At 43.5% G+C, this 18006-nt stretch overlaps 1 protein-coding gene across 2 annotated transcripts in view; it reads right to left on the bottom strand.

The window, feature by feature from the left end:
• LOC144770722 (uncharacterized) overlaps positions 1-12265 on the bottom strand; it is a 71252-nt gene extending 58987 nt beyond the window's left edge. For both annotated transcript variants that reach the window (XM_078655454.1, XM_078655453.1), the window contains exons 1-2: positions 12170-12265; positions 10121-10313 (exon numbers count right to left, since the gene is read on the bottom strand). In XM_078655454.1, coding sequence (XP_078511580.1) covers positions 10121-10313; positions 12170-12196 — 220 coding nt within the window. In that variant the 5' untranslated portion in view covers positions 12197-12265. The remainder of the gene's footprint in view (positions 1-10120; positions 10314-12169) is intronic.
• Between the last annotated feature and the right edge of the window lie 5741 nt (positions 12266-18006).

Consider the following 18006-nt stretch of genomic DNA (forward strand, 5'->3'; position numbering starts at 1 on the left):
GGCCTAGGCATGCCGCCTTCACACCCAGTCACAACAGCAATACAGTAGTCTCCCTTGCACCAATACTCCTCAGCTCGGTGGAGCCCAAACACGGCTCTGAGCTCCATGCTCCTTATGCCTCGTTGCTCACATGCCCGGGCCGTGAACGCACTGTTCTCTCCCACAGTGAAGCGTTATTAACACCTCTGCAAGCAGTCCTCACCGCAAGTTGGGCAAACCTGTGTAAAGACCCCTTTCTCACACAAGCCTATAAATATCGGAAAATAGATTCATATATTTGAAAAACAGCAACCGTCAAAGTCTAAGAAACGCCGTGCCAAAATATTTTCCCCTTTATTTTTTTATTTTAACAAGATTTCAGCTATAAAAACACTTGCGATATGTCATTAATTTACAAGCGCTAATGATAGTGAGCTAATCAAGTTCCCTTCCTACCTCGGGATGCAAAAATTACCTGTTCAGTGTCAGCTTCGTCTGTAAAGACCGTAGGCACGAAACCCATTATTAAGTAGTAGAGCCTTGCCGTGAGTTACTTCCCTTATCTCAATGAATGTCTAAATGAACAAGTACGGACAATGGCAATAGGTCTCCGTCTTTTTTGTGCCATTAATAAAATGTTTTATGCATGCGTGCAAATTGCAGAGACACTATTACATAGTAGTGTAGTGCAAACCCTATGGGATGCTAGTGTGGGGCTATTGATTGGTTTAACAGTACTGCGAGAAATGGAAGCATGGTGGTGGAAGAAGATAATGGATTTATGTGTTGGTGGTTGTATTGTGAGGGTGATAATGTTTCATTGAGGGAAACTTACCTATTTCCAAAACTAAAAACATACATAGAAATATTGCCATTTACAGTACCAATAGCTCAAACTTTCCTACTGCGAGACCTATTGCATTGCAAATGCTTGTTTTATTTAATCTTTAAAAGTTCAAATCTCCAGCTCCCTATATTGGGCTTTAATTGTTCTGTATCCAACATCACATTTTAGAGGAAAGCAAAAGGAGCTCGAAGAAATTAACACTGATGGTTGTGACAAACAATGTGGGGAACACGCTGAACAGAAGTTAACTCCTATTTCTGCAAAGCATATTAGCAGAGTAATATGCCATGGGTGGCGTGACGGAGCTCCTGGGTCTAGTTGCGTTCTGCAAGCCTTGTATAAAAGGACCCAGAATTTTGGGCAGGAAAAATGTGCATTCTGTTTAAGTATATCTTACAAGCAGAAACCATTCTAGGTAGCTGGTGTGGCTCAATCATAAGTCCAATATTTAAAGGTAGAGATAGAATAGGCCGGGTGAATTACTGATTGATCACATTGTTAGATGGAGGAGCTAAATATTTTGCTACAATCCTCTAGAGAATAAACTGATTCCCGTAAACCAGTTGGTTGTGTAAAGGGCACTGGAACCTCCACAAACATTATGTTGCTCTCTGTGTTAATTGATAAGATGAGGGGCAGCAAGCAGAATCTGCATCTCTGTTTCATGGACTGCAAGTCTGCATTTGATGCAGTTAGTAGGAACATCATCCCCTGGGCAAAGCTGTACAAGTGGGGTATACCGGGTCTGCTAATAAAAGCAATCCAGCTTCTGTATACAAAGACAAGGGGGCATATTATCAAGGGTGACGATAGTGAATTTTCGCCGCTTTAGCAGGCGTTTTCGGCCGCTAAGCGGCGATAATTCTATCGCCCTATTAGCAAGCTGTCGCTAACAGCAGTTAGCTACAGCTTTTAGGTGATAGCGAGCGGATTGGGGCCCGCTTTGCATGTTAGGGATATTTATCGATATTTGACATGCAAAGTGGGCGTACCCAAACTGTTAACAGTCGCTAACATCGCTATCGCCTATTAGCAAGGCAGGCGTAGCGATGGAAATATATTCGCGCTAAGGGCGAATATCTCCAAATACTAACACCGGCCCAGACCAGTTCTTAGCCATGTTATCCAATGGGAGGTGGATAACATGGCTAAGAGCATTTTGTCGCTAACGCATGAATATAGCTGTATTCTCAGCAATATTGATGCATTTCTCCGCTATCGCCAGAAAATGTATCGCTTTGGAGATCAACGTTGCTATTAGCACGTTATCTCAGCGATATATTCCGGGGATGCTCAGCGATAAAAAAAAACGTTGCTAAGCCTATTTAGCGATAAATATCGCTACTTGTTGGTAATATGCCCCATGGATTTTAATAAAACTTGAAGTCTGCAAAAGAATATCAAGAAAAATCCCAACAACTCAAGGCTTAAAGCAGGGTTGTGTCCTGGCACCCGCCTCTTTCAAGATCTAATTAAAGTTATATTACACTCGCCCCGATTTAAACAATTTCAGTGTTTCTAATTTACTTTATGCGGACAATGTAATTCTTCTCAGTCAAACACCAACGTTGGCTTACAGAGCTTGTTAAATACTTTATCTCAGCATATGGAAGCCTTGTAATGCAGATCAATTGCACTTAAACAAAAATCATGTCAATGATAAGAAAAAAGCCAGTGCTGTTTAATATTTCCAAAAGGATCAGCCACTCAAGAACTTACCAAACTATAAGTGTCTCAGATTTATTTTATGATGGACTCAAAAGGATCATTTGCTGTGAAAACAGCGATGCGTCTTTTCTCATTGCGCCCTCCTTACGACATGCTGGATGCGTCATATTTACAGTATGACGCATCATGTCGCAAGGAGTTACCGATACATCAGTATTTCTGACGTATCTGTAGGCACAAAAATGATGCATTGTTGGAGTGTGTCACAAAAGTGACGCAACCCCAGCAATGGGTCATTTCACAAGAGCAAATCATATTTCAAATGTGCTTGCGTCAGTCTTTCGCCTGCTGTGAGGCTGCTGTGAGGCAGGCGTAAGATATTGATGCATTTGCGTCCTAGAAGTGGCACAGTGAAATCTCATAGATTTCACTGCGTCACTTCTACGAGGCTTACTTGCATCGGAACGCCCACTCTGTATACATTATACCTGGCGCTGGTATGATGTGGCGCAGGGGTTTACAAAGATGCGTCACTCTGTAAAAATGACGCAACAGGGCGCATTTTTTACACCACTGGTGCAAAAGTGCGCAAGGACTCATAAATAAGCCCGTTAGAATTCAGGATTCTACAGCAGGAGCTATCAACATATGGAGTCTCAGGAAGCACTGTTACAGATAGAAATCGGCACGAAGAGGATCCTTAAATGGAATGGTATGGGAATCCTTAGAGTCAGGCGAAGACATATCTGTAGGAAGCAAAAAGTAGGCTTCAGCTACATCCCATTGGCATGGCTACATACATGGCACTGTTCCCTCTCGCAAGACACCTTTAAGAAAATGGCAAACTCGCTGGTTAAAAGATGTCTCTGCTTGAATATAAAGCTGCATTTTTAAAGTGGTTGGATGCATGGATGACTATTGGCAGGTACACAATAGTAAGGGCCTCATTTATCACATATTGGCATAGGGCAGGGATGCACTGTATTTAAGCAATATGGTGCATTCCTTTCCTTACTGTCTGTGCCTGTGCCATTTTGGCAGCCTAGCACCATAGTTCCTGTGTTGTTGGCAGAATTGTTTTTTGTGCAGTAAGGGGCACATTCCTGTAAAAAAACAATCCTACAAGGCATTTTAGTTTTTCTATGTGTGCTGCAGAATTCAGCACACATGGAAAGAGGAGAAAACGAGGAGAAATACACATATTTCTCCTCAGGAGGCATACTGGTTTGGTGCTTCCCCAGATTGACATCACATTGTAAATCTTTGGCTGCGTCAAATTCCATGTGTTGCATTGGACTACCCACTGCAATGGCCATGGAACACCTCCCAAGCGCAGAGTAAAATGATGCAGCGATTTGTGCTGCATCGCCTTACTCATGATTTATGAGGCCACTCAAAGCCACACAGGGCGGCTTTGCCTAGCTTCATAAATCTTTATGAGAGCCCTGCGTCATGCATGTACCACTTTACGTCACTCCAAGGAATTGCTGGCTTACCTCCTGTTTTCTGAAGTCTAAGGTACACAAAAGATTTCTTTCAATCATGCTGGTGCTGCTGGACTTTGCCATATGTGAGTTCAACCCATGCCTAAGGTACTCCCTCCTGTCCGGGGCTATAGATGTGGGCTTTGCAGCTGATTTCTGCAAAAAAAGATGCATTGCCTCGAATACATAAGAATATCCGCCGCATTGCCCTTCAACACTGACACAGAGGCTGCTCAGCGACGAAGAATCAACAGCCTGCGCAGCTCGATGCAAATGCAGAGACTGCTCGGCAACAAAGCCATGCATTCCCTTCAATGGAGCTTGACAACGATGCAGGACTCTCTTTGCGCAGCTCAACGATGATGCAGTGGACTCCCGACGTCTACCAAAGCTCAATCCAAGGTATTATTTCAGCGGCACCTGTTTGGGTCCTATAGCCGGCCTACCGTCTATCACAGTAAGCACAAACTTTGACCTTGTATCAGTCCTTCGCGGCCTCAAGTAACCTTTTCACCGCTAGTGACTTCTAAGCACTATCTTCACATTTAATCTTTAATAATTAATATCTCGACTATTGGATTTTTTCATTTGGTCTTGTTTAATTCAGATAAATATCCTCTATTTTTCTAAATTGGTGTTGAGTCTTTTTGTGTGTTTTTTCATTGAGTTACTGTTGCACAAATACTTTACACATTACCTCTTAACCCTTCGGCGCTAATGACGAGCTCAGCTCATCATGAGGCACAGTGGAGCTGTGCTCATGACCAGCTGAGCTCATCATAACTGCCGCAGAACACCCACGCAGGGCTAATTCCCCTCCTGTGCGGGTGTTCCACAGAAGTGGGCGGAGTCGTGATGAGCTCAGCTCATCATGAGCACAATTCCACTGTGCAGCATGACGAGCTGGGCTCGTCACAAGCACCGTAGCGCTGCGCGTGGCCCCCACACCTCCCTGCTCCACGGGGGAATTAGCCCCGCGTGGGAGGGGGTTAAGTTAACCTGACTGGTCTGTGCCAAGCTACCAGAGGGTGAGCACAGGTTAGGTTAGAGTGTGTGTCTGACTTACCCTAACTATAGAGTTGTGGTCCCTACTTGGACATGATGCAAACCTCTGCCAACTAGAGACCTCATTTCTAACATCATGTTTCTACAATTGTGTAGTCTTTCAATGGGATTTTTATTAACCTTGCTTATGTTGTATAGACTTTTAATTGGCTCTATTTTCTTATGACAACTGGAATATGTATACAGGGCGATTATTGCCCTTTAGCCCTGACACCGTATTTGCTTCTATCTATCATTACATCTCCATCTAACTAACTGCAAAGCATGACAAGCACATGCACAACACTAGATAAAGGGATCTAATCTAAAGTACTCCCCTCACTGTAATTTTCTTAATTCACTTCTGTAAAAACAATCATGAAATGAGATCTTTCAAACTAAAAAACCCCAAATAAGACCGTCCTGCCACCACACAAGGCTGGATCAAGTGATGAAGACATCGCACAGAGAATCATGCAAAATGTGATCATCCTCTTGAAACAAGAAGACATCACAAGTACACTCAAGCAGGCAAAAGTAAGCAAAACATATCACCCATTGCACGAGTAAGTGGAACTTACAACTGACTTATTTCTTAGGAATTAAAAGCCTTGCAAAATCTGGATTTTAATTAGGAAAACTATGAAGCAATTAAAAATATGTTAATTTTCAGGTAGAGAGTATCTGAATAGGAAAACTATGAATCAGTACCTGGGTAGTTCTGATGCTCCATATGATTGATAGGGGAGGGGGGCTCAACTATTGCACAAACTGACCTGGGAGCTCTCCAAGTATTAGCCAAAAGCCGGGCCACAAACGTGGGAACTTATATCTTGGTGGCGACCTTAAATTAAATATCTCTTCAGACATAATTAGAAAACCTGGATAATGTAACTTCTTGATGCAGATAATGTATCAGTCTGGTCTAGATGCTATTTGAAAACAGCTCAATGTTGAGAAATCCACAGTTAGATTCTGCAGTAGAAGACATACCAGTACACTTGGATTGATTTAATTTTTGGTCTCCTTCTCCCTCAAGGTTTATAGGTCTGCTATAGATCCTAAGTTTTTTTACATTTAAAACCTAATTCTTATTCTGCTGGAGACCTTGCGGCTAGTCTGGCTTTTTTGCATACAAGATGTATTGCTCAATCACTCTTAGCTAACTCAGGGCCTGATTCACAAAGGGGCTTATGATTAGTAAAGTTACAAGTGGGGAGTCTTCACACTCGTGGCTGAACCTCCACACCCGAGTGCGGGATTCGCCCCTCTCTGAGTGCAGAAACCTACATGTAACTTTATGAGTAGTAAGTCCCTTTGTGAGTCGGGCCCCATGAGGTTAAAGAGACACTGAATGAGGAGATAGATGGTTTTTCAAGACATTTTCTTAGGGTGGAGTCTACTTCTGCAAAAAGTAGCACTGTCAAAGAAAAATAAAATTAAGATCAATTTCAAATTAAATTGAGACACTACATGAAGAGATTTATGGATTTCAAGGAATTTCTTGGGATTGAGGCTACTTCTGCAAAAAGTAGCATGGTACAAGAGAAGAATATCAATAAGGATTTATTTTGTGTGAAATCCAATTAAAGCTGTAGAATCAATGTTATGTTTTTTTAAGTCACCAAAAATAGAAGATAGGATTATAGTCTCTTTATTTAGAAGAAGAAAATCAGATCCACTGGAGTGTAGTATTCCTACAAATTTAAGAACTTTCTCTTTGAGATGCAAGCTCTAGCAAATGCAGACGTAGAAACAACTTAAAGCTTGAAGATATCTCCCTCTTTCTAATAATAACTGGATACATATTATTAAAATGGTTGTGCTGTCTAGGTGTATTTTTCTATTTTAAAGCATGTCATGCATTTTGAATATGGTTTTTATGGGAAATTAATTGACTCTCAGCTTTATCTGAGAGGCGAAACTTTTCTAGATCTAATACAGAAACCCACTTGAGTTTTAAATGAAGGTGCATTAGTGAGTCTAGACTGTGAGAATTATTATTTTTCTGTGGTCCTTCCATCTCTTAGGAGACTTATGTTGCCGTTTTATGACAATTTTTTCATAATTCTGAATAGGGAAGCATGAATCTGGACCATAAATCAAACGCTTTCTTTTTAAATGTCAGATTCCAATTTTCTTTTAAAAAAAATAAACTAATTTTAAAATGATTATTTGCTCTTGCAAGAATTGAAATATGATCCGCCATGCCTAACACGTGCATTCATGGCGCAGGAACACGCCTCTTCTGAGAAATCCAGATTTTCATTATTTTTCTCCAACATATATAAAGTGCTGAACACCATCATTATATGAGATAATACCCTAATGGTACAGATGGAGTAAGGAACATTAGGTATATCCCTTTTACTTGGAGTAGAAGAATCTATATAAAGTTATTCACAACCTGCTCATAAGCACCAGTTTAAGAAGAATTCTATACTTTGGGGTGTGTAGATTTTATTTCACTTCTCCAGCTGCATGCTCATCATTGAAGGATTATTTGTCTGTTATTGATCAATTCATCCTCACCATGCTGGGAGTAAATACAAGTCAGGCTGAGATGTGTAAAGGTTTTGAAGGAAAACAATCAGCCGACAATTTAAATTGGGAGGAAATTTACTATACGTATTTTGGATTAACAAGAAAATGGGAGAGATTTATTAAGTAGAGCGATGCACAATAATTGTATAGGTTATTGATCCTTTTTTATTTTTTGCGGTTTCTATGGCCACTTAAATGCTGTTCTGTACTCATTGTTATATGCTCTTATGCTCCAGAGTTAACACATTTAGATCACCTTGAGTAGTGTTTGGTGGTGCCAAAAGGAGGCAGTGTACTTGTTGGATTATCTTTGAAGTAAGTGCGGCTAGACCTGCATTAGGAGTGGCCAGTGTTAGGATGGGAATCAATTTAGTTGGTCCTGTGTTGGTGTTGTGTTAGTTTGGGCGTACATCATCTATTCATTAGGCTGGGTGGGACTTAATGCACAAAGAGTGGTGTAGATAATGTTGGGCTGGAATTGGCCATTTATCTTTGGTGAATTATTATTAGTTTGTGAAAGGTGCTGAAAGTCCACTTGGGAGCGATCCGCCTCCTTATTGCCTCTTGAGCATCAGTCTAGTGGAGAAGGCACATAGCTCTCTCTTGCACAAATTCATAATACTTCTAAAAGGCACATTTTACTTTTGAAGTCATGCTTTTAATTGCTAAAACAATTCAGCGAGACATCGAAACTCCTCCTTTTTTACAGCCGCCATCACCATGTATTTCTCTCATGTATATTGCGCCTTAGAGCTTTTTCAGGGGAAAAAAGGGTATTGTGTATTAGGTTGCTCTCCACTAATAACACCAACATGGCCACCTCTGACATATGCTGTGAGATGCATGGTGTTAATTCAAATCCCAATAATGCTAGCTCGAACCCCAATCCTTCAGAGGTCAGTAAACCGAGAACCACAAAACTAAGTATTCAGAACACCTGTAATTTACAGTGTTTACAAATGACAAAAGATATGTAGGAATTGCTGGCCAATACGAATGCCAGAGTGTAAGATACATAAGTGCCAAATAATAATAGCAATATGTAAAACAAGTTGCTCAGCTTGAAACATATTATCAAAGATACAAAAATAGTGGTTACCAGTCATTGGCTATGCCAGGGTAGGGCCAAAGCTTCAGTTTACAGATGTGCAGTTCACACTCAATCAAATGTTCCTATCCAGGGTTAGATTGGGCAAAAGTGAGAGGGCAAAAGAGGAGAAATGTTGTGAGTTCTCCGAAGCATATTAGGAGATAGCTGGTTTAGGTAGAGGATGAAGGAGGGTTTTGAGGTTCAGCAGTGATTGTCTGTGATCCAATCTGCTAGTAGTGAAGAGAGGCAGGGGAAGAAGGTGAAACTGTAGGTAGCAGAGAAGGGTACATGTGGTAAAGTTCAGGATTTATCTAGGGTCCATGAAGAATAGAAGGTCAATTTGGAGAGAAGTGTGTTGCAATGATCTATTTCACTGAGCACAGAGTGCTAATGATGGCTTGGGGTATATGGAAGGTGCGATTAAGAAGGACGTAACAGATGTTCAGCAGCTGGCGTTAGTGGTAGTTAACTGTGTGGTGAGTCACATATGGTCGGGAGATAGGGGAGCCACATATTATGGTTGCTGTGGAGGGAAGAATAACGATAGCCGATGGTGAGAAAATTATAATAGTTGCACTGGCCGAGTCTAAAGCGAATCAGTGGCCTCAGTCTTTGCTGAGTTGATGGTGAGACAGTGGGAAGGCATCTGGCTCCAACAAGCCTTGAGTCTCATAAGTCTCCACACTAACATAGTTGGAGCAATAATTCGCAGGGAGAACAGTTAAGTATAATGAAAGTTTAGGGGATACTCTACAGGGCACTGATGTAATGATTTGAGTGGTGTTGGCAAAGCGGTGGCTGGTGGCACCAAAGGAGTACAGGATGCTCCATAAGAGGGAGAAGGAGAAGGATAAGCTGGGCTCTGCTTAGGTGAGCATGTTTTACTTTGAGCCTGGGTTAGGCCACCATCACATACCATTTAGGTTGACACTCAGTTGTAGCCCTCAAATGTGTTACTAGTGCTACTGACTTAGGGCCTGATTTCGATCTAAGTGGATATGTTACTCCGTCACAACGGTGATGGATATCCCGTCCGCCAAAATATAAATCCCATAGGAAACAATGGCATTTATATTTTTGCAGATAAGTCTGATAATCAATTATTATCACATTGCGTACTGCTGTCTTAACTACATTGAGGCACTTTATTGAATTTAGCCCAGTTGAAGAGAGCCCAATGTAAACTATATTTCCCAATCGATTAAGTCCAATGTAAAGTAAGGATATTTGCAGTTACAGGCTGTGATTCATCATGTAGGCAATGAAGAAACATAGGTAGTATTGTCGTGTTGGTGCAGAAGCATACAGCAAACTGTATTTCCTAATTGGTTGAGTCCACTGTAACGTAAGATTCCCTAGTACAACTGTGCAGAATGCATTACCTATAGTGAATCGTGTGGGTAAATGGCATGCCATTTGAGCCTTGCCCTTGGGCCAGCCTGTAAGCAGTTAACAAATACTTACCTCCTGACAAGAAGTAACAGCCTGTTGGGTTACAGGTCCGCAAGAGCCCCACATTGGCTCTAAGTTCTGGAACTATCATCCAATGGTCCAAAAGGACGGCGACAAGGAACAATGGTATAGAGGCGACATTAAGGGCCAGCACCCCCCACTTCAGGCGGCAGAGGACATTTGAGGGTGGCGGCTGTGATTCATCCTGTGAGCAATGAAGAAACATAGGTAGTGTTGTTACAAAAGTTACTTTTATTACCCTACACCTAAAACCCTGTGGGTAAGGCCTTCCCGAAAAATAAACTGTGGATTCAGCCCACTTGGCATTGTCTCCAGCCATGCCAAGAGTTACTTCAATCAATAAATCAATCAGGGATTTGTAGAGCGCACTACGCACCCGTGAGGGTCTCAAGGTGGTGAGGGAAAGGGAAGGGGTGATTCAAGGAGCTCTGGCTCATCCGAAGAGCCAGGTCTTGAGGCTCTTCCTGAATGCTTGAACTTGAATTTGGACCCTTTATAAAGGCCCTGAGCTCATCACCTCTTCCCCAGAGTCACTACACTTGTCCCTCTGCCAGGCTCTGTGTTTATCACCTCTACCTCAATAGTGGATTTAGTGATGTAATTGATTAAATGTCATTGATTATGTCATAAGTCATGCAATAGTTGATGTCATTAATGATGTCATAGGCCACATACCTAAAGAATGTCAGTAAATCATTCTGTATTATATCAGAATTGTGATACCCATTTGACTAAAGTTAGTCTAGGGCGATGTCTTTGTTTTGTATAGATGTTAACAATCTAAATAAAAAATAGAACTTCCCTCCAGCCAAGATTTTGTAGGTGTCTGAAGTATTGTTTTATTGTGCTGCTGTGCCATGTTGTGTTGTACAGTTTGTGCTATGTTAACTCAATATGGTGACGTGGTGCTGTGTTTTGTAATGATTCGTTGTGTTGTAGTCTTGTATTGTTTATTGTCGTGGTGTTGTGTATTGTTCTTTTTTTGTACTGTTGTGTTGCAGTGTTGTTTATCCGTTGTATTTTTGATCAACTACTGACATATCTCCAGACAAGCTTTTATACTATTAGAAGAGGAAACCATGCCAGAGCTCTTGGTGGATGCCAGGGGAGGGAGAAGATGAGAAAGAAGTCAAACACAATAAAGGAGAAAATCAATTATGCAACTGACTAAGACTAATAAAGTGAGAGCGTCAAACAGAGAGAGAGAAGGTGTGCAAAAGAAAAGGAGAAGAAGAAAGCAACGATGGAAGAATGGACAGAACTGAAAATAAAAATGCAGGATGGAGATAAAAGTAAACATGGTATAGAGAACAAAGGAGATTAGAGTAAAGATGATAGAAACTAAGGAAGGGGATGAAAATAGAAGTAGCAAAGGAGAAAATGAAAATGAATATGCAGATCAGATAAAAACATAGCAGGAAATTTGGAATGAAATGGAAGAAGGGATGGACCTAAGGAAATATGTGAAGTAGGAAGGACAACGCAAGGAAGGAAAGTACAATGAGGGAAGGAAGGAATGATGGAAAGAATAATGGTAAAAAGGAGGGTTGCAAGAAAAGATTAAAGATGGGAAGATGATAAAACAGGTGCTAAATAAAGTGGGAGCTTAAATAAAGAATGATACCAAAAGGTGGAAATAATGAGGACGAGGGAAAGAAGGAGCAATGAAAAACACTGAAAATAATGTAAAAGAAAGAAGAAGGGAAAGGAATGGAAGAAAAGGAAGAAAAGAAAGAGGGAAGATGGAAAGGGATAAAGAACAAACCGGTGGATAGAGGAAGATGGAAGTGAAAATAAATGTAAAAAATAAAAAGGAGGAAAAAAAAGTAATCACAAGGAGAAACAAAAAAAGAATCCAAACATAAAATAAATTCAAAAGAAAGGTAAAAAGAACATTACAAAAGGGAAGAATGAAAGAACAAGACAAAAGTGCATAAACTTCAAGACGATGAAAAACAGAAGACTGAAGGAAGAAAAAAATACTGCCAGATCTGCAGGCTCTGTACTGAGGTCTGGCCATTAACACAAACTCTTCCTTACCTTCTGTACTTCTGCCTCCTCCTGCATTGTTAGGTGTTCTCTTCTGGGGTCAGACGACTTTGCACCCACTCACTTTGGCGCAAGTTGGATATTTTCTGCCAGGGAGGAGCTGATGGGGAAGTTGCATAACATCTGCATTTAGTGGAAGTTCAACACACAGAAGAGTGAAGAAATAATAAGATGGGGTTTCCGGAGTATTGGAGAGAGTGACAGAGGGTAAAGAGGCCACCTGGGTCATAGACTTAAAGCTAAAAAAACTGAAGTGAGCAATGTGCGCTGTAAATGCCCCCAAGACAGACATATTTTTAGAAAGTTTAGGACGAATCATTTCTCCACATAATAAACATTGGGGCATATTATCAAGACAGGCGATAAAATTACGCCGCTTTAGCGGCAGAAAACTGCTGCTAAAATGGCGATAATGGGCTTGATAATATGGTCTATGGAATTCCAATTGAAGCCCATGTTAAATGTGAAGGACATCTAACATGGGCTTCAATTGGAATTCCAAAGAGCATATTATCAAGCCTATTATCGCCGTTTTAGCAGCAGTTTTCTGCCGCTAAAACAACGATAATTTTATCGCCTGTCTTGATAATATGCCCCATTAGCTATGTGAAAGCAATGAAAATGTGCTGGAGGTGGGCGAGACACTGAAAGCTTGAGCTAGGCTCGAGCCTGAAGCCTGGTTCAGCTTGAAGTCCTGTTGAAGCCTCGAGCTCATAACGAGCCGAGCTTTCATGTGACTTCTGGCTCTACCAGGCATGTTGTGTTATGGTCAGCTCTGTCGACTATGGGGCATATTTACAAGGGAATATTGCCACCAGAACATCACTTTTTTGCGGCTTTCTAGAGGCGGTCTCCCCTTCTCCTTATTTACAAAGCGGCGTGAAGCCACTTAACGCCAACTTGTAAATAAGGCCCTGTCTGTGAAAGGGGTCTGCCGTGGGTGTTGCAGTGTTGCAAAAAAGCAATGGGTGTTGCGGCACACCCATTGCTTTTTGGCACTGTCCCATATTTACAGGGCTTGGGAAGCATCAAAAATGAAGTCTAGTGAATACCTGGTCTGAGAACAGTGATACAAGGTCAAATTATTAATTTCTTCTCATTTTTGTTCTTTCCAGCACACAGAAAAAGAGCAAATCATCTTCCATGATTGTTTAATGCGCAGGAAGGCGTCTCTCCCTGCACATGAACAATTGCTCCATGGCGCAAGAATGCCTGCGCTGGCTCTAGGCAGCATTATTAGGACCAGCACCAGGGGAATGAGCTGGGCTGGGGGATGAGCCCTGAGGAACGCTGCATATGATCTTGGTGGCTTTGGAGCGGAAGGGGGGGAGGCGGACACAGGGGTACGCTGTATTTTTGGAAACACACTGCTTCTCTGGGTTTTAAAAATGTCAGAGCGCAGCGTTACCAATTTTGGTGCAACACAGCACTCAGCCATTTTACTGTAAAATTCCCCTATGAACGTCGGGAACCAGGTTCGAGTTTCGTTATGGGCTCAACATTATGCAATTCTAGGCAAATCCCTTAATCCCCCTATGTCTATAAACAGAGCATTCAACCTTGTGCAATGTAATTTGTGCTCATATAAAGCGCTCCAATACCTTCAAGCTGGAGTTTGCGCTATATTTTTTAAACTGCAGAAGAATGCATAAGATGTAAAAACAAGGTCTTAACATAAGGAAAGACAAATAAATACCAATTTACTGGCTGGTTACACAGTGAAACCAATCACCCTAGATAAATCGCGGCTTCACTGCTTAAATTGTTTGATCAAAGGCAGAACAAATATTTTACCAAAAGTCTTTGTATGAAAGCACTTTCGAACATGTGAGTTCAGACTACTAGTTGTACAAAGCCATCCCTTTTAATAAGTACTTCTCACTGCAATGCTATAATGTGCCCTATTGATGTCAAAGCTTCCACATGTTAAAGAAAAACAGTTTTTCTGAACATTATATTTGATGTTTTTTGTTGTATAAATTAGATAACACATATTTTTAGTGCTCGGCTCGTGCATGGGCTCTAAGATCCGAGCTAGGTCCTTGGCTCGACTCTCCTTGATAATTTGTTGGCTTGCACCCTGACCCTGATAGTTTTTCAATTTGACGTCAGTCAGAAAATCTATGGGCCATATGTACAAGGACTGGCAATAACTACTGCTAACGCTAGTTAGTAGCAGTTTTCTTACTGATGTGTACCGCTGAAAACTATCGACTTGTTAGCGACGTATATACAAGACGTCCATACATGGCAATAGCTTCAGTGATCAGCGGTGAAAACTGCCGGTAACATTGGCGTGATGGTGATAGGAATTCCGGCATTAGTGGGCGAAAACTAACGAAAGGCCCATTAGCAGCAAAAAAGAGCATGTTAGTCAGCCCAACGTGAGGTTTTTGCCTCTATAGCCACAAATAGCTTATCAGTCGACCTCCAATGAAAAATAGGCAAAACAACAATGGAATGCAGATTGGAGCAGCCAGGGCAAAGTGCAGCACAGATCAACAATCCCCTCAAGACCCTCAACATCCAGGATGACCAGTCAGAGTACCAGGGGAAAGGGAAATGCAGGGCTGCATCCATGAAAAGAGGTGCATCGCGGTGCAACACCAGTGATCAATCAATCAACCAATCAATCATATCATTTGTAAAGTGCACTACTTACCCGTGAGGGTCTCAAGGCGCTGGGGCGGGGAGTAGTACTGCTACTGCTCGAAGAGCCAGGTCTTGAGGAGTCTTCTGAAGGTCAGCAGGTCTTGGGCGGTAGGTGTATGGGGAGGTTGTTCCAGGTCTTGGCGGCAAGGTGGGAGAACGGTCTGCCACCGGAGGTCGCTCTTCGGATGTGGGGGACTGTGACGAGGGTGAGGTCGGCAGAGCGGAGCTGTCGGGTGGGGTGTTGAAGCTGAGTGCTGGTCCGGTGGTGTGGAGTGCCTTGTGTGGGAAGGTGAGGAGCTTGAAGGTTATCCGCTTGTTGACGGGGAGCCAGTGCAGGTCTCTCATGTGGCGTGAGATGTGGCTGCAGCGGGGGATGTCGAGGATCAAGCGTGCAGAGGTGTTTTGGATGCGTTGTAGTCGTTTCAGGAGTTTGGCAGATTCTCCTGCGTAGAGGGCATTTCCGTAGTCCAACCTGCTGCTGACGAGGGCTTGGGTGACCGTTTATGTTTCGGTGGGGAGCCACTTGCAGATCTTGCTGAGCATGCGGAGGGTGTTGAAGCAGGAGGAAGAGACGGCGGTGACCTGTATAGTCATGGAAAGGGTGGAGTCGAGGATGACCCCAAGGTTGCGTGCATGGTCAGTGGGAGTTGAGGCTGTTACCAGTGCAGTCGGCCACCAGGAGTCGTCCCAGACCGAGGGGGTGGATCCGAGGATGAGGACCTCCATCTTGTCGGAGTTCAGCTTCAGTCGGCTGTTCCTCATCCATTCAGCGACAGCCTTCATTCCTTCGTGGAGGTTGGTTTTGGCGGTGTGGGGTCTTTGGTGAGGAAGAGGATCAGCTGGGTGTTGTCGGCGTAGGAGATGATGTTGAGGTTGTGCAGTCGGGCAACGTGGGTGAGCGGTGCCATGTAGATGTTAAACAGCGTTGGGCTGAGGGATGAGCCCTGAGGAACGCCGCAGATGATCTCGGTGGCTTTGGAGCGGAAGGGGGGGAGGCGGACACTCTGTGTTCTGACAGAGAGGAAGGAAGTGGTCCAGTCCAGGGCCTTCTCATGGATCCCGGCATCGTGGAGGCATGTGCGTAGAGTGCAGTGGCAGACCGTGTCGAAGGTGACTGACAGGTCCAGGAGGATGAGGGCTGCGGTTTCTCCGTTGTCTAGCAGTGTTCTGATGTCATCGGTGGCGGCGATGAGGGCAGTTTCGTTGCTGCGGAACCCGGACTGGGACAGGTCCAGGATGCTGTTCTTCTCGAGGTAGCGGGTCAGTTGTTTGTTGACGGTCTTCTCAATGACCATCGCCGGGAACGGGAGCAGGGAGATTGAATTGAAAAACAATTTATATTGCGCGACTAAAACCCGAAGGCATCAAGGTGCCTACCAAAAGTATCATAAAAAGGCAATATCATGAAAAGGCAAAGCACAACTACAAATAAGTCCGCACAAACAAACGTGTTTTCAGGGCATTTCTAAATAACTGAAGAGAAGGAAGGGACCTTAGTTCCAAAGGGAGGGCATTCCACCACTTAGGTGCCAGAAAGGAAAAGGCTTTGCCACCCCATTTGGTTTTCCGAATGCGGGGGACAACAAGAAGGAGTCTGTTAGAGGAGCGCAAGTTCCTAGAGGGACTATAACGGGACAGAATGGATCCAATCCCAGTAGGGGTGCTTTTTGCTAAGGCTCTGTAGGTCATGCACATGGTCTTGAAAAATATACGGTCCTCTATGGGAAGCCAGTGAAGCAGTTTTCTGGCAGAGGTAGCCGAAGTGCGCCGGGGTAAGTCCAAGACAAACCTGGCCGCTGCATTCTGGACTACCTGCAAGCGCTGCAGCAGACTTTTATTCAGTCCCGCATACAGCGCATTGCAGTAGTCCAGGCGAGAGCCAATGAGGGCAATAGCAAGTTGTTTCCTAGCCTGCTGTGAAAGATAATGCCTAATCTTCCTCAGTATGTGGATAATACCCCAACAGGTAGAAATAGTTCTATTAACCTGTTGAGACATACTGAGGGTGGAGTCGATCAGGACCCCAAGATTTTTGGCAGAAGAAGCAGGAACAGGACAGGCTCCCAATGAGTCTGGCCACCAGTCGGCTGACCATACTTCCTCCATACCTCCAAACACCATCACCTCCGTCTTCTCCCCATTCAGTTTCAATGAATTGTAGATCATCCATTGGCCGACTGCCTCCATACAAGATCTAAAATTGGAGGCAGTCGAAGTAGCTGACTGGGAGAGAGAGACGAGGATCTGCGTGTCATCCGCGTAGGAAACTACCGCCATCCCAAAAGATCTAATCAGTCTGGCAAGGGGGGTCACATATATGTTAAAAAGGGTCGGGCTTAGCGCCGATCCCTGGGGGACCCCACATTGCACAGACAGGGATGGAGATAGAAATTTACCCAGCATCACTCTTTGCTCTCGTTGATCGAGGAAAGAGGTAAGAAGCCTCAAGGCCGCCCCCTGAACCCCAATCTCCCTCAGGCGAGATGTTAAGACTGAGGGAGAAAGGGTATCGAAGGCAGCTGTGAGGTCTAACAGTATCAGGTGGGAGTTCTGTCCCCCATCAACTCGGGTGCGGATATTATCCAGCACTATGGTGAGGGTTGACTCGGTGCTATGTTCCCTCCTGAAACCATGCTGGGAATGGTCCAGACAGCCCGAACTTTCTACGAAGGCGGCGAGGTGTTTATTCAGACGTGTTTCTAACATCTTCGCCGGAGCTGGGAGCAGTGAGATGGGGCGAAAGTTGTTTAATACCCCAGGATCAAGAGAGGGTTTCTTGAGTAAAGGTTTTACTACTGCATTTTTCCATTGAGGAGGAAAAATACCATCCCTCATGGCCATATTCATGATGTCAACAAGGGGAGGCAGGAGGGATTCACTACACTGCTTAAGGATCTTGAGCGGGCAAGCATCTAGAGGAGAGCCGGATTTGGTTTTATTAAGGAGAGTCTCTAGATCTTGTAAAGAGAGAGGAGGGAAGGATTCCAAACATCCCGGCGAGGATTTTTCCAGGAGAACAAGATCTACATCCACAGGGACTGGAGGCTCAGTGGTGGAGGATCTCTCCAACTCCAAGGCAGTGTAGATATCCGAAATTTTAGTCTGGAAAAAGGAGGCTATACTATTACAGAGCTCCTGTGAGGCAATGACAGGATCCGGGGTCTGGAGGGTAACAA

The sequence above is a fragment of the Lissotriton helveticus genome, chromosome 7 (assembly GCF_964261635.1).
Source record: "Lissotriton helveticus chromosome 7, aLisHel1.1, whole genome shotgun sequence".
Classification (NCBI taxonomy): Eukaryota; Metazoa; Chordata; class Amphibia; order Caudata; family Salamandridae; genus Lissotriton; species Lissotriton helveticus.